This window comes from Equus przewalskii, chromosome 18 (genome assembly GCF_037783145.1).
Source record: "Equus przewalskii isolate Varuska chromosome 18, EquPr2, whole genome shotgun sequence".
In the NCBI taxonomy this organism is placed as follows: domain Eukaryota; kingdom Metazoa; phylum Chordata; class Mammalia; order Perissodactyla; family Equidae; genus Equus; species Equus przewalskii.
In genome coordinates, this window is record NC_091848.1 from 32,068,619 (window position 1) to 32,092,668 (window position 24,050).

General features: G+C 40.6%; 1 protein-coding gene across 8 annotated transcripts in view; it reads right to left on the reverse strand.

Moving 5' to 3' along the window:
* Nucleotides 1-3,501: 3,501 nt before the first annotated feature.
* ATP13A4 (ATPase 13A4) overlaps nucleotides 3,502-24,050 on the reverse strand; it is a 127,751-nt gene continuing 107,202 nt past the window's right edge. For 5 of the 8 annotated variants that reach the window (XM_070582545.1, XM_070582546.1, XM_070582551.1 and 2 more), the window contains 5 exons: nucleotides 18,124-18,295; nucleotides 17,220-17,413; nucleotides 16,055-16,143; nucleotides 12,223-12,303; nucleotides 3,502-6,010 (listed from right to left, as the gene is read on the reverse strand). In XM_070582545.1, coding sequence (XP_070438646.1) covers nucleotides 5,798-6,010; nucleotides 12,223-12,303; nucleotides 16,055-16,143; nucleotides 17,220-17,413; nucleotides 18,124-18,295 — 749 coding nt within the window. In that variant the 3' untranslated portion in view covers nucleotides 3,502-5,797. Of the gene's footprint in view, nucleotides 6,011-12,222; nucleotides 12,304-12,860; nucleotides 15,476-16,054; nucleotides 16,144-17,219; nucleotides 17,414-18,123; nucleotides 18,296-24,050 lie in introns of those variants that run through there. The other 3 variants (XM_070582552.1, XM_070582549.1, XM_070582550.1) reach the window with 2 other exon arrangements.

Genomic DNA, 24,050 nt, shown 5'->3' on the forward strand with positions numbered 1-24,050 from the left:
TACCCACAAAGAATGTGCTCTCTAGTTAAAGTGGGGCTGGAAGAAGTTGAAATACTACAGGACCATAATCCAAGGTAAAAAGATCCGCACGCCACACAAAGGATGGGTATGTAGTAGGTTGGGTGTGAAGATAAATCTCTCTTCTGGCATGGCAGATCAGTGACAGCCTAATTGGATTTGAGAAATGGGTAGGATTTGGATGTGTGAAGATAAAGAGTAAGAATTATTGATGCTCTAAAAGAGAAAACAGCATGAACAATGTATTAGGGTGGGAAAGTAAGTAATATATGCTGGGAATAAGTCAGTTACGGAATGCTAGTAATAACAAGTGAGTTACGGAATTCTGGGAATAATGGTTTGCTGCATTATAGAGTACAAGAAGGAGAACTGCCTGAGATGAGATCTGATGGGGCCAGTGCAAAGGGCCTTGAATTCCTTACTGAGCAATGTGTACTTTATTTGGTAGATAATTTAGACTACGAAGGGTTTCTGATCATTGATGTGAATGATCAGAGTTGGGCAATAGTATTCATAGAGACCTTGAGAAGCAAAAATCGAAGAGATACCTCAGTCGAGGAGACCAGTTAAGAGATTCTTATAATCATGCAGGTGGTGGCCAAGCACCTGGAGGAGAGGAGGTTCTGCATGAGAGACAGCCAAGAGAGAGGGCAGGGAGCTAGGAATTGATGGGAGGAGGGACAGGTGGGGACTCCTCGTTGCACACCTGTGTTTGTGGTTACGACAGTAAAAGTCCTCACTCACCCACAAAGCCTTCTTGATATCACACAGAGACATCATGTTTGGCTTGCAATACAATGTGAGTGGTGCTGCAGTTGAGACGTGCCGTGCATAATGCTTGCAACATGTGTGAGACCTTTCGACAACACAGTCACCCTCATCCACAACATCAAACTCAACAGAGTTTCCATAGTCGCTATGTGGGCAGCCTTTGTCACAGGCCAGTGCTTCAACAGATTTTTCACAGAATTGAAACACTAAGGGGAGAGAGTCAGGAGGAGATAGCAAGGAAATAGAGCTGGGAGAATCTAGATGACCGCTTGAGTGCTGTTCACTCAACCATGGACACTGCCCTGCAACACCCTACATTCTTTTTCCCAGTGGATTAGCTGATCTGATTAGCAGAATCTGGCTAGGAGTGAAGAACATGAAAGAGTTGATTGGAAAGTCAGTGGACTTGGATGTTAGACTCAGGTCACCCATTTGACCTGAAGGAGAAAGAGTCAGCCATGAGGGTGGGGGTTGGTGGGGGAGCATCCAAGGCAGAAAGGATGGTGCAAACAGTCTTCCTGAGGAAGGAATAAGCCCGTGTGTTTGAGAAGGCCAGCGTGGCTCGCCTCTAAGACTCTCTCAACAGCTCCTGAAGAGGTGTGTTTTGTTGTTGTTATTTGTGTGTTTGTTTAATTTTGAAGGAAGTCATTTTGTTGATAAAGTTTAGAGAGTCATTTTAACAAGTCTGATGGAAACCAAAGGTCAGACAGAATGTTGCATGGCAGAAGTTTTCAAGCTTTTTTTAATGCATACAGACGTGACCACACTACAAAGCCAAGAGAGAATCCACAGGACCCTAAAAAGCTGTACAAAGCAGGGTCTGATCCGAGTTCAAGCAGAGATATGGGTTTCTGCTTCTGGAGACTGAAGTCATGAACCGGAGCTTTATCTGATCACCTGAAATAGTCACAGAGGGCTCTGGTTTTATGATGTTACTCTCTCAGCTGTGGGAGCTGACCTTTTCTGTGACTGATGGTCATGTTCAAGAGAATGTCTGTGAAAACTAAAAACTCTTTCTGGAGGAAATTATACTCGTGACGGCAATCCACTGGATAGCCACCTTGTGTCCTTCTTGTTTTTCAATATATTGCATGTATTATGCACATTTCCTCCAGGAGAAAACAACTTGGGAAAGTGACAGAGCAGGGAACTCACTGGCAGAGGTCCTGTGTCTGAATCCAGCTCCCAGTTCCTCCACTCACTCGCTGTGAGCCCTTGGACAAGTCACCGAGCCTTTTGGAGAGTCTGGTTCCTCATCACCAGAAGGAAGATAGTAATTCTTGCCCTGCCTTCCTCCTAAGATCATTCTGAGGCTTAAAAGAGACATCCAGTATGAAAAGTATCTTGCAGACTGTAACGCCCTGCATATAAAGCAGAAAACAATAGCATCTGCAGTATGAGGAAATGCCTGGAGCTTTGTAAAGGTGTCTCTTTGATTCAACATTCCTGGAGCAGACCACACCAAAGTGAAAGACTCCCCCGCAGAGACAGAGAGAGAGACATTGATGTTAGAACGACAGAATTATAGATTGCACTTGCCTCTTTTGTACAGAATAATTTATTATAGCACAAACGAAATACAAGGCTCTGAATAAATAATCACTTTTCCCAGTCATTGCATCTGCAATTGTGTCCACGCACACTTCTGTGAGCACATAAGGACACAGATGGCACAGCCGTATTTCCTATTCAGCTCATCATCTGTGTAGTGAGGAGAGCCCTGAGTCAGGGTTCTTCTCTGCAGGTTAGAGCTGTACACCTTGGAGGGAACATACAGGGGACCCTCCCAATTGATCTGGAGCAAATGACTGTGTCCTTTTCTCTTCCGAGTCCTGGTCAAGAAAGCGTATTGGGCGCAGGTAGCTCTGCCCTCGGGTTTGGGGCACTCTCATGTTCTTTTACTCAAAATTTGCAAACACCTCTTTCTAAGAAAACACACACAGCAGAAGTATTCCCCAGCTGTCATTTGGGCAGTCAGGACCCCTCAATGTGCACCCTCTTTTCTAGGCTCTTATCCCCATTAGAAACCACCTTCCAAGGTACACAGCAGTCAAGTCTGGTTGTTCACACCATGGGACCTCACAAGGCTGGAGCCCATCCCCTCGGCCCGTCTTCCCATGGGGATCGGTCTGGTATTCTGTGTGGGTAGCAGTGGTAAATGGTTCACTTCACAGCACGAGACTGAGATGCCAGGCCTATGGAGCCTGGAAGGGATCTTGCAGGTAATTGAGTTTCATCTGATACTTGACTTAATTCTCTAATTGGTCTTTGAACATCCACCGGTACCTCCCATGTCACCGAGTGCACACCTTGTGAGGTCACCAGCCTCCACATCCATCAGTGCTGACTACTGGGGCAGAGGTCTTCATGTTAGCTCAAAGCCATTCCCACCATGTTCTTTACCCACTGGTGGCACCACTAGCCACAGGTGGGAGCCTTCTCTCCCATGGTAACCCTTCAAGCATTTTAATACAATTCTCACAATTCTCCCAACTGTTTCTCCAGGCTGAGCACTCCCTGCTCCTTCACTTATTGCCTCTAAGATGTAGCTGGTCTCAAACATAGTCTTCAGAATCAGCCTCTTTTGCCTAGATTTTAGGACTGTTTGGCTGGTGGAGAAGCAGAGTCCTCCATCCCTGTTCCCTGCCAGCCATGTGCCAACTGCTGAGGATGGAATCCCTTAGTATTAGACCAAACAAAAGCAACTCAGAGTCTCAGAAAGACAAACAGACCCTGTGGGTTTGGGTTTTATTTTTTTTGTTTTGAACACACCTGTAGGCCAAGCCTGGCAGGAGAACTCGCATTCATTTGAACAAAAGGTCCTGGCGTTAACAAAAGATTGCCTCCTTCCTCCTGGCAAAGAGCTCATTTGGCTGTCAGATCACACTGAGCACCCTGCTCTGCTGGAGCTTTGTGATCAGGTGGAATTTGGAAGCAATGAAAAGTTCGCTGAGAAGATGTGCGTCTGAGGCTGGGTCTGCTCTCCTCACCCTGAATTTCAATTTTCTCATCTGTAAGGTGGGGATGGTGAGTCTTTTGTCTGAGTCCCAGGAGAATTGTGCAACTCAAGTGGGCTCATGGAGGTGACAGCCCTTGGCAAAGAGCTCTTCTAATTAATTACACACACTGCTCTTGCTCATCACTAGGTTGTAGACCGTCTCCAATTTGCCCCTGCCCATGACCCTCCGCTTTTGAAAAATGAGAAAAACTATCAGTTCTAGAAAAAGACATTCAGAGCTGCCCTATCTCTGCTGAGGCTGACTTTGTACAAGCAAGCATTTCTTTCTGTACCAAGGAAGACAACACTTCTGCAGCCTATTTTAATGATTCTTCTCACCCTATATTAAAACCAGAAGCAACAAGGTACCATTGTGGCTGAGAAACACTATGTTCTCAGCATTATCTGTAGTCACAGAGCCACCAACCGCACTCAGTAGTTCAGCCAGGGAAGGGAATGGTGGCAGATGCTCTTGATGAGTAGCAAAGCCAGCCTCTTATCCTGGGCCAGGACACGCCCCCCTGCCCAGAACACTCCCTTAGGACTTGACGTTCATAATTTTGGTTTTGCCTTATTATAGTATATGTGGATGTTCTCCCAGAATTCAGGGTCGTCTGCTGAGTTAGCAGAAACCTGAGTGTTTTCTATCCTAAGTGAATCCAATATAACCAAACTGTAATTGTGATGAAATAAGGAAAATTTTTGTTTTCTGAAAACTGAAGCCTCAAACTTAAGAAATGTGTGGGTTGTGTGAGGACTTATGTGGATGATAGCATATAATGCTGTAGCACAAGACTAACTTTTCTCAAAAATAATAGAGCAGAGGAGTGAAAATTCCTGGCGTCAGGCGTGTGAGATGAGAGGTTCTTACGACACAGAGAAGTTCACAGGGTTAGGAGGCGCAGAGCTAGGGGACAGAACCCTTTGATTTGGGCTGCTTTCCTCTCTTTCCCAGGAATACAAGCCAGGTCAATAACATAATTTGTGAGGCCCAGTGCGAAATGAAGATGTGGAAATCCTTGTTCAAAAATTAAGAATTTCAAGATGGCAAGTGCAGAGTATTAAACCAAGTGTGGGCCTTTCTAAGCATGGGGCTGTGTGTGACTACACAGGTCATCTGCCCATGAAGCCAACCCTAAATACAGGAGACTGCACTTCTCAGCTTCTTTGCCAAATCCCTGGTAAATGACGCTTAATGAGCCTAATGAGATGTGGGTTGTGCAGAAATGTGTGCTGCTTTGGGGGTGAAGTGGGGAAGAGCCCATGTGTGATCCTCAGTCTTCCTTCCCTTATCACAGTAAACATGGAGTCTTTGTGTTGAGTCAGTGGGGCCATGATACTGAAGCAGTCACCACTCCCAGGAGAGCTATTCTAAAGAGTCACCTGGACCAAGAAGGAAGCTCTTGTGTGTTAACCCATTCAGATACGGGAGTTATTTGTTATAGCAGCATCAGCTTAGCCTATCCTTACTAATATAGAAGGGAAGGCCAGAAGTAGAAGAAAATGCCTCAGATTTGAGAAGTATGACGAAGGAAAGGAAACCAGACAGTGAAGATTGGTGTGATGGTTCCCATGCATTTGTTTTTCCAACAGTGAAATAAGAATTCAAAAATGATCTTTAACATGTTACAATTCTAAGACTACACACAGTGCTACTTTCCCTCAATTCATTTAAAAGATATATTATCTAAGAAAAAAGATTGCATATTCTGCTTCTCTTTTAGCCTCCCAATCTCTTGGCCCATTGCCATTCTTGGCCAGCTCACTCTTAATTCACTGAAAACCTCTAATACCTTTAGAAGCCAAGAGGAAAGCAGTCTCTTGGGGCAGTGCTCTGCTCTGTAGAAAGTATTGTATCAAACAGACTTCAGTTTGTCACCATGATTGGATAGGTTTTTGATTCCAAAAACTCCAGCCGATATTGTAAGAGTCTCATTGCTTAAATATCACTGAAATTGGTCCCTTTTGTCATTGCTTCTATATTAGTTCAACATGTTTATCCTATTGCCTTCAAAGTTGTTCCTCATTGCTCTCAAAGACCGGATTGCTGTAAGACACTTCCCTGCCACACCCTGGACTGTGAGAGTAGGAGGTTTGATTTATCGGGGGCCAACTGGGGTCATTTGCCAAGGCCCTCTGCCATATCCGATACTGGCTTTTTGATTGATATCCAAAACACCTTTTGATTGCCATCCACAGGGCTCGGTTTTCAATAATGGCCTCCTGCAAAATAAAAGAGTTACTCTTTACAATCAGAAGTTAAGTGTTCCCAGGCTACAACTCTCCATAGATCATAACAAGGCACCACTTCACTGGCCACTTAGATTCAGCTTGACAAAGACCTTGAGCCCTGGACAAACAAATCCAAGGTGGTTCACGGCCTCTCAAACTTTTCCACTTAAAGAACTCTTCTGGGAGAAGAGAGAGGTACATAGTTTCAAGAATCTGGAAACATAGCTTGAAGTGGTCAGCCTCAAGGATGAAATTTCTTCTAAATCTTATATATAAATTAAACTTAAAATCACTCAAATTCTGCAGGCCTCTCCACACCACATCCATATTTGATTTAATAAAAAAATGATTTTAAATTACTTACCACCGAATGGTATTGACCCTATAGAAAGCTGTGTCACACGTACTATGTGGCTTTGGTATACCTTGGCACATCACTGCATAGTCACGAATAGAAGTTGATAAAATTGAAATATGGACCACAGTCTTTGAGTTGGATGGATCTGGATGTGAGTTCCAGCTCTCACACCCACTACGGGCAAATTAATCACCCTATCTGAGCCTCAGTGAGTAGAAACAATCATTTCTTCCTCTTTTGTTTGTCATAGGGATTATGTAACTCTCCTTACAATGCAAGGTGTGTCATGGCATAGTTGCCTCCTTCACCGCCCTTCTGAACTATTCATTTAACAAATGGCTGTGCACGGTGGTCTGGTAAAGATATATCTCTAAACTTCACCCACAAATATTTCATTGCAATACATTTTTTAAGATTACAAAAGATATTTCTTTGGAAACATTTTGGACTGTAATTTTATTTGACGAGTTAGACTGAGCCTCCAATAGAGCCCAGATTATAACTCACAATCCAGAATGCATGAAAAGTTATCACGTTAATTTTTCATTTTTATTATATTTGGTCACAGAGGTTAATCATCTTAGAAGTTATCATGAAAGAAACAAAGAGAATAATATGAGGAGCCAAGCTGTCCCACAGAATTAGAACTGGTTTTGGTGTCTATCACTGGCACCTTTGCTAAATTGTAAGAGTTAATTCTGTAGGAGTCTAAAAGGAACTTGGCCAGAGATAGTGGTTTTCGTAAAATCCACTCATCTTTAACATTTGAGTCCCATTGCTCATGGAAATGATAGAGAACAGCTAGTCTGAATCTTCCTCTAAAAACTGATCATCTGCTAGCAGGCTATTAAAAACCCACACAGCCATCTCATCGGCATCTTGCAAATCTCAGGGCTCACCTGCCAGACCTGTTATTTGACTTTCCCATAGCAAAGATTTTTGTCCGTCTTAATTGACAAGAGAACAGTAGTTTTCCTCATAGCTGGGATAAGGCAGGATCATTGGTATCCAATTAAAGGTTTTAAGATCTAACTTATCTCCAGGAAATCTTAGCAGGCTTTAAACAAAACAAATGAAATGAAAACACAGACACACACACACATACACACACAGAAAAATTTTAGCGTTCTGTGCTTTGCCTTGAGCTCTTTGACAATTTCTTACAATTCTAGAAGTACGATGGCCTGTATCCCTTTGCTGCTTTGGAAAAGGGATCTGAAGCACTAAAAGATGATCTGTCCTGTCGCTCTACTTTGTAAATTAAATGCAGAGCTAGAAACAAAAGGAACGCCTTGATGAGATACCATTTCTTCAAAAATAAGACCACCACATGAACTTTTCTGACTGGCTACTCAAATAATTCATGCATATATCCATGAATACATATATACAAACACAAAACAGAGGAGGATTAAAGCTACCCACATCAGCCCGTCTGCCTGTTAGCTGGAGGTTAGTTGGATCATGAGACTCGGCAAAGAAAGGACTAGGTCTCACTTAAACCTGTTTGTTTTCTGGGCTGCTCTAAGATCAAGGTTAGGACTAGGGTTAGGGTTAGACCTCTCAGCAGACCAGACAATATTCAGGACTGCGCAGAAGGAGGCCAGTCATCCTCCATGCTTGTCTCCCCAAAACCTTTCTGGACCATCTCTGCCCCATGCTGACCAGGCAGTGTGGGTCAGCACAGCCTGTCACAGGAATCCTTAGTATCTTGGGACAGGCATACCTAGAGCCACCTGAGGAAAACATCTCGCTGCATCCACGATAGTCTGGGGTCTTTGCCTACTCCACTAGGCTCACCTCGTGAGGCAGAAAATATTAGTGCCCTTAATTCTCCATTGCAACTGCCTTTGCCAACATCTCAAATGGCTCGGGTTTGTCCCTGAGTGCCCTGATGACAGAGAAAGGCCTGACTTCAAGGAGGAGCCTAGAGGTGGCAGCTGGAACCTCACAATGTTATTTCTCAGAAGCTGCTGGGAACTCACACTAAACATCTTTGTGTGTGTCTCTATTCCTCATTCAACATGAGAACAGAAAAGAAACTTCATCTTTCATGAGTATCAGCTTACCCTTTCCATCTGCTGGGTGTGAGCGGGGTCACTTCTCACATTTAATAATTGAATAAACCTTGAGGCAGCTAATATTTGCATAAAGCAGGGTTTTAGGTGCCAGAGTTACTGAGATAAGTTCTTGCCAGCATCATTGAATGGCAGAAGAGTGAAAAAAATTTACACACAAATAACCTTAGCCCTTGTCCACTTGCTTCCTGTAGATCGTGAACTCTACCACTATGTCATCCTTATCCCTAGGGCATCGTGCCCTAGGACGTGGCACATGATCAACAAGTGTTTGTGGAAAGAGGGAATGAATAAATGAATGCCTGAATGATTGATAGACACAAAGTAAGAAATGGTAAGTCCCACAAGAGGTAATATAAAAATAACAGCTTATATTTACTAAACACTTCCTACACGCTTTTTACTGTCCACATTTCATGTTCACAGTAACCCTATGAAGTAAGGTACCATTATTATCATCATTTTATAGATGAGGAAACAGAGTCACAGAAAAGTGGAAGAACTTGCCCAAAGTCAGTCAGCAGGAAAGGATGGAGACAGGATTCAAAGCAAAGAAGATGACTCTCAATCTTACGTTCTTAACTGAAAATACGCAACCAAGCAGACTTTGTGGCTTGATTACCCTACAGGCCATTCCTCCTGACTCTCGCCTGTCTGCCTAAAAGGAAAAAAATTATAAACAGTCTAAGCCAATTTATCTAACTTTTTGGCATAGATCCCCTTTCCCAGAATCCTTTTCTACTCAGGATGACAACGAGACACAGTTCTAACCAATGAGGCATAAGGGGAAGTCTGCTGGTGGGCTGTGGGAAATTTTTTTGTCTCCTAATCAGAGGTCCATACCTGAGGGAAAAAAGCTTGCTAGTGCCTCTCCTTCAGTTTTTTCCTGTACTGAAAACAGACATAATGCCCAGCTATGTGGAAGCTATCTGGGCACCACAATCAATAAGCACAATCATGAAAGGCCAACATCTAAGGATGGTGAGACAGAAAAGTGAAAGAAAGAGGATCCCCAAAGACACCACTGAGTTGCTAAACCAGCCCTAAAGCCGCTTACCTCCAATCTTCTTGTTAAGCGAGTCAATAAATATCCTTATTGTTTAAGCCACTGTTAGCTGAGTTCTGTTATTTGCCTGACTGATCCAAGCATCAGGAAAAATTCATGAAAAGGATAGTGCCACAGCTGTGCCATAGAGGATGGGATAGCCTTTCAATATGCAGAAATGGGGAAAGATATACTAGACAGAGGAAATAATGCCACCATGGATAGGGACAAGATACATACATAAGATTATCCCTTAAAGGGCAACGACCATCTTTCTGCAAATCAGTATGAGGACAGCTACGATGATGCTCTTTTATTAATTTGGTGGCTTTGGAGACCATATGGTTTAGCATAGTGCTTCTCAGTGTGGTTCCTGAGCCAGCGTCAGAATCACCTGACAACCCATTAGAAACAAAAACTTGTGCCTGCTCCAGACCCGTTGAATCGGAAATGCGGGGAGCCAGGCTGAACAATCTGTATTTTAACACACCCTCCAGGTGATCCTGATGCCCACTCAAGTTTGAGTTGCCCTGGTTTAGCATCTAGAGAGAAGCTCCGGTACATTAATTATTGTCCTATTCTGCCACCAGCTCCTGTTGGCCTTGACTTCCCTTAGTAGAGAAAGTTCACTGAGCTCCTGCCTACAAAATACTGCAGGGAAGTCAGGCTCCAGGTGCCCCCAGCCCACAGTAAATCCTCCCTCACTGGACCAAGCCTGGGTTTGTAACTGGGAGCTGGAATGGGGACAGACATGACATGAGATTTTCTCATATTGAGGTATATGGGGTAACAGTTCGGGTTCAGAACTGATTCAGCTTGAACTTAAAAGCCTGACTTATGGCCTTTCAACCATACGTTGTACATCTGCTTAACCATTAAAGAATGCACTCCCTTAAGATAAGAATGCAGACTTCCCCTCCTCCGCCCTATTGGTAACTCCAGATTAGTCCCTTTCGTGACATGAGGGCGATGTTGACTTGCTAATTTGCAACCAAATACCTCTTTAAATTTTGATGAAAATGTATCCTGGGTGTGTTTAATGTATGTTCTTTGTTCTAGAAAGACATAAGATTGAACTGAAAGCCGTGCTTCTCCAGAACGCCCTCTAAGGCCTTCCTGGGTTATAATCTTCACTCTGGCTCATAATAAACTCACTCCAATTTTGATTTATTGGTTGGTTATGGATTATTTGCATCAGCAGATGGAATCCTGCAGCTCACCTCTCCTTCAAAATGGATGCCTCTTCCAGGGTGGCCCCTGCCCAATGGTGGGCTTTGAAGAATAGAGACTGTGTGTAACGGTGCTGGGGAGAAGAGTGTGAACCATGTAGCAAAAGCAAGGGGGTGCGCCAGTTCATTTTCCTGAGGAAACGGAGCAAATGGGGGCTAAAGAATACAGCCAAGAAAACCTCACTATGAATCTCATTTCCCGTTTGTAAAGTAAAAGTGATAGTGATTCTGTCACCAACTAGTTGCCCTGAGGAACTCCAGATTGGTTCAGATATTTTAACTGTTCTTCCAAATTGTTCTTTTTCCTTTCGTTATGTTAAGGAGATGTAATCACCAACCACCCTGAACCAGACCAAGCCTCAACTATGACCTTTGCCTTATTTTTAATGCTGAGATCTCTCCAGGAGGAGCTTAGGCCTTATTCCTGTAACCTGCAGTGTGTGTGGAAGCAAGTTTCCAGCTGAGTCTGCACAAGCGAATACCCCCCTCTCCCTTTTGAATAGTCATTCTCCATCTGAAATAAATGTCCCTGCTACCCTTTGTTCGGGGACGCCATGACTTCAGAAATGATTCCTTTTGGTCTCCTGTTTGCTGCAAATACCCTTTACTTTGAGAGACAACCACTTCTGGTGGAGAGTCTGATTTAACTTGCCAGGAGGGAATCCATTTGGGTTTCAGTAACAGTACAAGTTGTTAAGTGAAAGAAGCCTTTTCATGATGCCCTTTATAGGAAATATCCAGAATAGGCAAATCCACAGAGACAGAAAGTAGGTTAGTGGTTGCCAAGGGGTAGAAGAGGGGGAAAGGGGAATGAAGAGTGACTTCTAATAGGTATAGGATTTCTTTTGGGGTGATGAGAATGTTCTTGAATTAGCAGTGGTATTTGCACAACTCAGTGAATATACTAAAATCTCTTGAATTGTACATTTTAAAAAGATGAATTTTAGGGGCCGGCCCGGTGGTGCAGTGGTTAAGTTCGCACGTTCCACTTCTTGGCGGCCTGGGGTTCGCTGGTTTGGATCCTGGGTGCGGACATGGCACCGCTTGGCACACCATGCTGTGGTAGGCGTCCCACATATAAAGTAGAGGAAGATGGGCATGGATGTTAGCTCAGGGCCAGGCCTCCTCAGCAAAAAGAGGAGGACTGGCAGTAGTTAGCTCACGGCTAATCTTCCTCAAAAAAAAAATAAAAAGATGAATTTTATAGTATGTGAATCATGCCTTCATTTCAAAAAATGAATTGAGTTGGGTCTCTATTTGTGACTTTTAGAAATGAATAGGACCTTAGAGATCCTAATCCACTCTTTCCATCTCCACTTTACAGATGGGATAACTAATGCCTTGTTTGGAACTCATCTGAGGAAAGTACCATTGTTCGTGTTGCTAAGAGAAGGAGCCACGTGCACTGTTGAACCTTGTCACCTAAAGCTGTTCCTTTTTCAGACTCCCAAAGAATGTCCCTGCCCAGTGATCACCAACCTGAGGGCACTCACCTCCACAACAAAGGACACAATAAAATTGGAGCCAAGCATAATGATGATGTAGAACCTCCACAGGACAGGAGTGCAGAGCAGCTGGTGGGAGAGGAAGAAGCAAAGTTAGTCTGAAGACAAATATATGCTGGAAAAACATTCAAATGTTCACAGCGCACATTTCCGTAGGTTATAAATCACTTATGTAACAGACACATGCATATATATATATATATATATATATATATATATATATTACATATATACATGTTATATACACACATATACATAAATATAAATACATTATATATATATTTCTGTGCATGTATGAAATTGCATGATCCCAATGATTGGGAACTATGACTATTGGTTTTTTATTTATTTATTCTTTTAAAGGTATGTGCTTTTTTTTGGTGAGAAAGATTGGCCCTGAGATAACATGTGCTGCCAATCTTCCTCTTTTTTTTTCTCCCAAAAGCCCCAGTATGTAGTCGTATATCCTAGTTGTAAGTCACTCTAGTTCTTCTATATGGGATGCCACCACAGCATGGCATGGTGAGCGGTGTGTAGATCCGTGCCCAGGATCTGAACCAGTGAACCCCGGGCCACCGAAATGGAGCGTGCAAATTTAACCACTCGGCCATGGGGTCGGCCCCTTGTTTTTTTTTCTTTTATCTCTTCTTCTTCTTCCTCTTCTTCTTCTTAGTTCCTCTGTAATTTCTAAGCTTACTAAAATAAATTTGGTCACTTTGCAATAAAAAATAATAATAAAAGTGTTTTTTGTGTGCTTATGTTGTTCTGTTGTTATGTGGCTCTGTTCCCTGGAGGCTCTGAGGGCACACGTGTCAAACTTCCACACAGGGAGCATTGCCTTCTTCTCTCTGGTGCCATATCTCCCCTCAGCTGAGCCCTGCTTTTGACCCTAAGGTCGGGGGGCCCCCTCAGGACTGTGCCTACAATGGCACAAACTGTGACATCACAAAGGTGCTCACCAACGGAAGAAGTGGGGCTGAAAACAAGTTGTCACTACTGTCTCTGCTCCCAGTTTCTCTGTATCTTCCCCAGCCCCTTTCCAGGCACTGGAATATCCATATTGAATGGATATTGAATATGGATATTGAATGGGTAGATGAGTGAATGAACGAATGAATGAAATGAAGCCAAGTGCACTCTATTGTACCTGGCACTGCCTCATACACTGGGGGGAGTAAAAACTGGTACAACTCTATAGAGATGCTGGTAAAATTGGAAGGTCAAATTCATTTCTAGGAATTTATCTTAGAGATATACTTGTACGTGGCTGAAATGACACATGTATCAGGTTATTTTACCTCAGCTTTGTTTGTAATAGTAAAAAATTGGAAACAAACTAAATGTCTACCAATAAGGGACTACATACAAATCATGGTACATATATACAATGAAATACCATATTAGCATAAAAAAAGAATAAGGAAGCCTTATGAACTGATATGGAACTGTTACGAAAATACACTGTCACATGAAAGAACAAAGTGCAGGACTGCGTGTGTGGTTGTGGCAACCATGAAAATGCTCCACTCGGGACTTCTGCTGCAGGAAGGATAAACAGCAGATGTGCCACTGCTACACTCACCTGAAGGCCCCATTTCCCATGGGCTGCTCACAGCTACTAACTATGAGCAGGTCTTCCAATCACACTCATTCTTGCAAGACACTGGGCACCTTTGGTGGACAACTTTGGCTTGACTTTCTTAGAAGTGCTCTGCAGTCTGAAACTCTACTCACGTGGCCCTCCTTCCTTCCCTCTCTCCTGCACAGGGGTCGGACCCACGTCATAGTGTGGCGCCCTTACCACCTCCTCTGCCTTCCTAATCTTTTCTCCTTCACAGGCAATTCCTCCAATAACTTTCTTACACATCTCATCTCACCCTGACATCTCCATCTCAGGAGACCTGGACAAAGGTAATAGTTTGCTACTACTTGTGTAAAAATGTGGGGGAATACACATATAAGAAATATATATATTTGTGTATATATGTATAAAATGTCTGAAAGTATGTAAAATAAACTGTGTCATCAGTTGCCTTCAGAGAAAGGAAGTGGCAGCTGAAGAACAAGGATGAGAAGGAGATTTTTGCTATATAACTTTTCTACCCATTGAATTTTAAGCCATGTGAATGTATTCTCTATTAAATAAAATCATGCATTTTTTCCTTTTTTTTCTGCTTTTTTCTCCACAAATCCCCCCAGTATATAGTTGTATATTTTAGTTGTGGGTTCTTCTAGTTGTGGCATGTGAGACGCCACCTCACCTTGGCCTGATGAGTGGTGCCATGTCCGCGCCCAGGATCCGAACTGGCAAAACCCTGGGCCGCCAAAGCGGAGCACGCAAACTTAACCACTAGGCCACAGGGCCAGCCCTAAATCATGCATTTTTTAAAATGAGCAATAACTAGATTATAAAACAGCATGATTATATTTAAAATGAAACAAACTTCATCAATCAGTCATGCACGTTTATAATATCTGAATTTTCAAAGATGGAAGCATATAGTGAATAATGTTAAAATTTTCCTTGCTTATATATTCACGTTTTTGAAAAGGTATCCATAATTTTATGTAATAGGAAGAAAAATAATTATTTTTAAGGTGAACAATAATTCTTTGCAGACTCTTTTGGAGTCATGCTGGCAATGACCCACACAGGTTCCCTCCAAACCAAATATGTTCCCTATTTTGTTATACCAGAGGAGCCAGCATCTCTGAAAGAGTCTTCACTATTGGAGTATGACTAAACCGAACATGTGTTAACCTTAACTTCTGCAGGATTAAGAAGTTTTAACTCACTTAGAAGATGAGTGGGCAACGACTGTTTATCTTTGTGAGTACTTAATCTAATTCAGGAGGACATTTAACAACAAAGGCAATTGCACTTTTAACCACAGTAATGCAATTAGAAAAATAAAAATTGAAGGTGGACGTTAGTTTATGTGTCAGATGTCTAGGTGGATTTGTGAAGGTATTGCTGGTTTGGAAGGCACTGTGTGCACCAAGTGTTTGTCTACATCCAGGAAACTGATATACGATGACCAGTCAGTCACTCATTGCCATTATGCACCATTTGCTATGCAAGGCACTGGTCATACAAAAATGAGTAAGATAGGATCTTGGCCCTCATGAAACTTATCTTTGAGATAGAGAGGCAGGTAGGCAGGTTCACGAAGCACCATTCCTTTCATCATCTCTTCTGTATTCTATGTATTGGTCTAAAGGATATTTAGTCATGATTAACCTAAAGGATAGGTTAGAGGAATCAGAATACATATTTTCCCTTGCTTGAATATATAAAATGTCTGTCTCTTACAGAGTTTCAAAGTTGTCTCAAAATCTAAGAGAGTTCATGAGGTAAGGTATGGCTCTTTGAAAGTAAGTTTTGCTGACATCAAGTATGAACATACAGAAAAGCACATTTTTAAAGAGGTAAAAAAAAAAAGATGGAAATATAGACCTGAGAATTAACCAAGAAAGTGTTATAGGCAAAACTGTTTTAAACAGCTTCAAAACAGAAGCATTTAGGGGGAAAATTCTCTCACGTTTGATATTATAAATAGATTTTCCAGTCTTAAAGGGATCTTTTAAAAGAAAAATCTTCAATGCTTTTGAAATACTTGAATTCAAGACTAGGCAGAAGGTTATTTCCTGAGCAGCTTAAATAAAAAATATGAATAAATTCAGCATTCTTTTTAAATCTACTATCCCAAAAGAACAATCAATGTCAAGAACCCATGTCAATTACAATTGTGACCTGCTTTTTGAAGTCAGGGTGTTATATAACCGTAAACCATCATTGTATCCCAGAGATAAGACTTACATCCAAACGCCTATATAATTCTGGAATATCAGCAAAGAGAATGAACAGACACACACCCAGTTGTATGACCAACACAAGGACAAATATATCTGAGGAAAGAAGAACACAGCTGTCATTTTGAGAAACCAGAAGATCACGTCTGCTGATAGACATATTCTAGATTAACACTGACTAAATTTACTTGATTTCCACATCCAAACACAGCATAATAGATGGAAAGTACTCATTTCTATGCAGTGGGTCTCATCACTACAATTTCTACGCATGTGCTTGAGGCAAGCGGAAATTTTCAGATACATATTATAAGTTTCAATTAATAAAAGTGGGAATTATACAAAGGGTAACATTGACAAAATACATTTTCAATAAATGTCTTAAAGATATCCAAGTATTTGAATCTCTTTAATGCAAATCATCTGCCTCGAATCCTTTTCTGGGAAAAAGGAGGGCTGTAAATAAACAAATGTATACATTGAAATCATGTAGAGGTCAGCATTCAACTGCTTTCTCATTCCAAGAAGGAGAAGGACAAAGTAAATGTCTCTGAACAAGCAAATTTTATAAGGATATTGATTCTTCAACTTGTGCATCTAAATTTCCCCAGTTACAGGGGTAGTGATTGGCTCACTAGGTAGCTCACTTCTAACACACATTCCCACCCCCAGCCTAGAATGGAAGGAGGTGGGAAGTACTTTGGCTAAGAGCCTCCACACTCATCTCTGGTCAGGTTCCTCCAGGCTGGACCCATTCTCAGTCTACCAACCACACAATGCCATCCTGACCATTGTCTTCACGGCAGGAGACACATTCCAACTAAATGCCATGACTCTTCTCCCCACCTCCTCCAGGATGAATTCTGACAAGTACTGACAAGCAGAGAAATAAATGAGTCTTCCCAGTTTGGAGTGATCCCATGAAAAGAGCTACAGACAAACTTCTGGTGAAGGCAAGAGGTGGAGAAAGAAACCTTAGTATTTAGTGCAGCTTTGAGGGAAGGACCAAAGGATCACGAGAATGAGGCTGCACAACGTGTTTGACAGGGCCCTGGAAAGATAGCCAGGAGACCCTAGATAAGTATCAACTCTGCAGCTGTTCCCTGAGTGACCCGGGTGTGTCTGTCCTCTCTGATGATCTCTCACCTGTGATCTGGTGCAGTTCTACTCACAGTTTGTATAGGTCGGCTGCCTAAATGGTTTTCCTTTAGAGAAGATAAGAGCCACAGTGATACAGTTGATTGTTCCCAAGAACCATATAGTAGTGTTCTCAAAACTTGTGAAGTCACTATAACTTCCATTTTTTCCTGGAGCAGCTGGAGATATGGTTAACTTTGAGATGCTTTTATTTTGCACTGTGCAGGCACTGAAAAAAAAACAAAGAAGCTAATGAAGCAAGACGACAGGTCCTTATGGCGTATTTGTATCTACAAGCCTCCATGCCCTCAATGCTTCTAAAATTGCCTACATTTCAGGAAGGAATATACGGACAAATAGGGAGAAAGAAACCAGCACAGATAGATCTCTATTTAGGATATAGACAGACAGATAGATAGATAGATAGGTGAGATAGATAGATAGATAGATTTAACACTTATTTATTCAATAAACTGGGCACCAATCATGTATTAAGGCTATGTGGGAAAGAAAGAGATGAGTAAGCTATGATTCTTGCCTCTAGTGGCTTAAGATCTCTGCACATTTATAAGTAGGGTGACCATATAATTTATCATCCAACAAGAACAGATTTGAATGTGAAAGGAAAGACTTTCATAATTTCATTGAGATACCAGGTTTAAACTGGGGCTGTCCACACAAACTATAATGCTTGATCACCCTAGATATAAAAGATGGTCATAGATTCTTATCATACAAGAGAGGCAAAGATAAGTGCCAATGAAATGATCATCAGACTGTGCCACAGAGAAGAGAAGATTGCTGGAAAATTATCCAGGGGACACAAAGAAGCCAAAGCCTTTGGAAGAATGAAGACCCATTTGCCTCCCGTCACATGGGCCAGATGACGTTTGATAGAAATTAGAATATGAGAAGCTAAAATCGTGGCTGTGATCCTACCTCTGCATCTCCATGGAATACCAAGGCTGCCTCTGAACCAGAATGAAGCCCACAATGTGCATGGCCAGGCTGAGGAGAATGTTGAGAATCACAGAGAGCAGCAGAGGTGGGGAGACGAGCCGTCCTGCAGGTCTGAAAGGCACGAGCTTGGGGTAGGCACCATTCAAATTCACTACAAAATAAATTCAAGTTTTATATTTATGAGAGCAGGAAAACATATCCTTCCTCAGAAGGATGGTGTAACGTCTTGTGCTCACACATCTAAGGAGATTGACAAGTTGAAGTACATCACAAACTGAGGGAACAAAACAATGAACGGATTCAAACTCAAGTCATATGAGGAATTCTTAAGAGAGCAGAGACAGCACAACACAAGAGGCCTTTGTTTTGCCTTTTAAATGGGCAAAGACTATTAAATTATAGGGGAGAGAGTGATAAAATGCATACTCTCACACATTGCTTGTGGGAATGTAAATTGACACACACCTTCTGCACAGCAATCTGGTAACAAATATGAAGAGATTGAAATGTTTGTAACTTTTGACATAGTTATTCTACTTCTGGAAATTTGTCCTAAGTTGGAAAATCAAAGATGTAGAAAGATGTTCATCACAGCATCATTTATGATAAATTACGGTACATCTATATAATGGAACAAAGTGCAGTCACTAAGAAGCAATGCTTCAAAATATTTAATGACAAAATGAGGAATGGCATCAGCAAAATGGCAGAGTAGGCAGCTCCAAGATTCCATCCTCCACAGACATCAAACAACAAGCAGAAACCGTCAGAACCAACTTTGTCAGAACTCTAAAAAATAGACAAAGGTTTATAGCAATCAACCAAATGCTGAATCAAGAAAAAGGCAACTTGACAACAGCAGGAAAGCTTTGTGGCATTTTTACTTGCCTTTGCCCCAACCCCTCCTCAACTCAGTTGCAATCTTGAAGATGTAGCCTGCATCCCCAGTGGAGGACCCTGGTCCCTGGGTACAGAGGGGAAAGAGCAGGCTTGACCCACAAATTATTGTGCAGGTCTGTTCTGACCAGTCTGGGGGTTACCTGAAGGACTGGTGCAAGGTGCTCGTCTCTGTTTCACCTACTATAAAACTCACTCAGGGCGGAAAAGCAGCATACACTGCTTGAAAACATTGTAAGGCTAACAAACTATCTGTAGTCACCTCAGGTGAAAGATTACAGTTGAGAAATAAAATAACTGCCTAAAGTCTGGCAAGAAAAGCTAAAGAAAGTTTCTTTGGGAAATTATAGCATTCAAAACCATCTGTGTATTTTGGGAAACATAGAAAGCCATGTATATGCACAGGGCAAGAGGTATGCTCAGAAAAGACCACCAGAAAAGACCCTAAGGTTTCAGCTCTGGATCTCTAGACTCAGCACAAACCTGGCTAAGTGTTGAAGTGCACCCCACGGAAAACATCTGCAAAGACTGGGAGAAGTATTTCTTTGCTCATGTTTTTAAACTCATAGAGTTCAAGGAAATCTCTGTCAAAACACTAGCTTAACAAAAGCTAAAGGAATGGAGATGTCAGTGACCACATATGACAATCAATACAGTCTTTGCAAAAATAGTTTAGGAAAGTCTCTAAACAAACAGATTACTGCAGCCTTCAAAAAACATCAAGCCTTGGGGAAGGGGAAGAATCTGATTTCCAGAGTCACGACGCTACAAAACTCAATGAAAGAAAATAAATAGAAAAAAATTATCTCTGAGGAAGCCCAGACATTGGACTTACTGGGCAAAGATTTTAAAACAACAGTTTTAAATATGCTCAAAGAACTAAAGAAAAGCACAGACTAAGAACTAAAGAAAATCAGGAACACAATTTATGAATGAAATGAGAATGTCAATAAAGAGATCAAAATTATTGAGGAGCCAAAAGAAATTCTTTTTAAAGCTCCTTTTAATAATTTCGATCTCTTTATTGACATTCTCATTTTATCCAGTAAAAGTAATTATTTGGGCAAATATAAAAGCCTGTATTACTGCACTTTTGGTTTTTAACTCCACTTTTTATTCCTACATGATTTAAAAGACAAATTCATAACAAATAATTATATATCTATGTTATTGGGCACGCGATGGATAAAGATGTAGTTTGTTACAACAACAAGAACATAAAAGAGAAGACAGAGTTATAAAGCAGCAGAATTTTCACAATCTATTGAAGTTAAAGCATCAATTCAAATTCGATTGCTATAAATTTAGGATGTTACATGTAATCTCTGTTATTGTATATTATGCAGTGAAAAACCCAGCTAACATCATACTTAAGGGTGAAAGACAGAAAGCTTTCCCCCTAAGATCAGGAACAAGACGAGGACACCCACTTACACCACTGCTATTTGACATTGCACCAAACATTCTATCCAGAGAAATTACAGAAGAAAAAGAAAAGTGATCCAAATTGGCAGGAAGCAGTAAAGCTATCTCTATTCTTAAATGACATGATCCTATATGTTGGAAATCCCAAAGAATCCACAAGAAAGCTACTGGAGTTATAAACAAATTCAACGCTGTTGCAGGGTATAAGATGAACATATAAAAATTAGTTGTCTTTCTATACATCGGCAATGAACCATTTAAAAAGGAAATTAAGGAAACAATCCATTTTCAACAGCACTCAAAAGATTAAAAATGCCTAGAAATAAATTTAACTGAAGAGGGAAAAGATTTATACACTGAAAACTACAAATCTTTGCTGAAAAAAAATTACAGACAACATAAATCAACGGAAATACATTCCATGTTCATGGATTGGAAGACTTAACATGGTTAAGATGTCAAAACTACACAGAATAATTTACAGATTCAACACAATCCCTACCAAAATTTAAAGGCCTTTTTTTTTTTACAGAATGGAAAACTGATCCTCAAATTCATGTCAAATTGTAAAGGGCCCTGAATAATCAAAAAATCTTGAAAAAGAACAATATTAGAAAACTCACACTTCCTGATTTCAAACGTACTACAAAAACAGTAATCAAAACAGTGTGGTACTGGCATAAGGATACATATAGACATAAGGGTACATGTAGACAAATGGAATAGATTTGAGGGTCCAAAAATCTATGGCCCATACATCCACGGCCAATTGATTTTCAACATGAGTGTCAAGACTATTCAATGTTGGAGAGAACAGTCTCTTTAACAAATGGTGCTAAGACAACTGGATTTCCACATGCAAAAAAGAAAAAAAAAAGCGAAGTTGGACCTTAACCTCACACCACATATAGAAATTAGCACAAAACTGGATCATGAGCTAAAAACCATAAAATTCTTAAAAGAAAGCATTGGGTAAATCTTCATGACATTGGATCTGGCAATGGATTCTCAAATATGACACCAAAAGCATGAGCAACAAAAGAAAAAATAGATAAATTGGACTTAATCAAAATTAAAATTTTTGTACATCAACAGACATCAAGAAAGTGAAAAAAACCATATAGAATAGGAGAAAACTTCTGCAATCACATATCTAAGATTTTAATATCCACGATATATGAAGAACTCAACAACCAAAAGACAAAAATCCAGTTAAGAAATGGGCAAAGGACTTGAATAAACATTTCTCCAAAGAAGACATACAAATGGCCAATAAGTTCATGAAAAGATGTTCAACATGATTAGTCATGGTTAAATAACAAGTCATAATTACTGGTGAAAATGTAAAATGATATAGTCACTATGGAATAAAGCTTGATGGTTTCTCAGAAAGTCAAGATTATGATTACTATACCATGCAGCAATTTCATTCCTATACCCAAAAGAATTGAAAACAGGGACTCAGATACTTTATGCAATGTTCATTGCAGCCTTATTCACAATAGCCAAAAGGTAGAAGCAACCTAAGACCATCAGCAGATAAATGGATAAACAAAATGTTGTATATACACATAGCGGAATATTATTCAGCCATAAAAATGGAATGAAGTTCTGATACATGTTATGACATCAACAAACCTTGAAAACATCATGCTAATTGAAAAAAGCCGGATACAAAGGGACAAATACCGTATGGTCCAGCTTATATTAAATATGTTGAATAAGCAATTTGTAGAAACAAAAAGTCAATTAGAGGTTGTGAGAGGCTGGGAAAGGGGCAATAGGAAGTTATTGCTTAATAGGTACAGAGTTTCTGTTTGGGGTGATGAAAAAGTTTTGGAAATAGATAGTGGTGATGGTTGCAAAACATTGTGAATATAATTAATGCCCCTGAACTAGAAAATTGTGAAAATGGAAAATTTTATATTATATATATTTTACAATAAAAAAGAATTAAAATATTTAATAACATTAAAAAGCAGTTATAAAGTTAAATGAAAATGCACAACTATGTAGAGAATAAAATTCAAATTTCTTAATTTATATATACAAAAAAAGAAAAAAACATCAAAACACTTTAATTGGTTAGCTCTGGATAGTAAAATAAAAATGGGTTTTCTTCTTTGTTATATAATGCAGTGTTTCCCTTCTTCTTTTCACAATGAATATATGTTAATCACTCATAAAAACAGAAAAGAATCAAGTTATTTATCAAAAAATGGAGAAAAACCTGGAGATACTTGTTCTGGAGAAGAGAACAATCACAAAAGAAATGAGAGCTGTTTTCAGATACCTGAAGGACTGTCCTGGGGAGAAAAATCAGACTATTCTGTGCCCCCCAAATAGCAGAACTGGGATGGGTGAAAGTCACACAGAGATAGCTTGGTCTTGATGCGAAGAACTCCGTTACCAGCAAGGACTGCCCAAGGGTATTCTTTCAATAGATTTAATGAACATTTAATGAACTCCTTTGATAAGACAGGCACTCTTAGAAGTATTAGGAAAACAGCAGTGACCCAGACAGACAAGGTACTTTTCTCATGAAGAGCACACTCTAGGTGAGGGGAGACAGGCAAAAGCAAATAAAAACATATGTTCAGTGCAGCATTATTCACAATAGACTTGGAAACAACCTAAGTTCCCATCAATGGAAGAATGGATAAAGAAGATGTGGTGTATATACACAATGGAATACTACTCAGCCATAAAAAGATGAAATCTTGCCCTTTGCAACAACACAGATGAACCTTGAGGGTGTTATGCTAAGCAAAATAAGTCAGATGGAGAAAGTCAAATACCATATGGTTTCACTCATAAGTGGAAGATGAAAACAACAATAAGAACAAACAAATACACAGATAAAGAGATTAGATTGCTGGTTACCAGAGGAGAACGGGGAGAGAGGAGGGTGAAAGGGGTATGGGGCACACGGGTTTGGTGATGGATGGCAATTAGTCTTTGGGTGGTGAACGTGATGTAGTCTACACAGAAATCAAAATACAATGATGTACACCTGAAATTTATATAATGTTATAAACCAATGTTATCTCAAAAAAAAAAAAAGAACACAGCAGAATTGTGTGACGCAGAATAATTAACTATTTAAAGTGACCTTTCCGAGGTGATGACATTTGAGCTAAAGTCTGAATAATAAGAAAAAGTCAAAGCCATATGAAGATCCAAGGGAAGAGTATTTTAGGCAAATAGCAAAAGCAAAGGCACTGAGGTGACCACAAGCTTGGCCATGCTTGAGACACAGAAAGACCGGGGTGCCTGGGACGAGTAAGCAAGCAGCAGTGTGGTTAGAGGTGAAGTTAGAGAAGTGGGCAAGAGCCAAAGCATGTAAGACCTTGGATTTAGTGGAAATGGGAAGCCACTGGAGCATTTTAAGCAAGAGAATGACAATAAAATTTACATTTTAAAAATAACACTCCTACTACTGTGTGAAAGGTACATGAGGAGGGAGGGGAAGGCAGTAAGTGTGGAACAAGATCAGTTGTAAGCTTATTACAGTAATCCACAAGAGAGGTGACATTGCTTTGTGACGGTGGCTACAGTAGAGGTGGAGAGAAGGGACGCAGGAT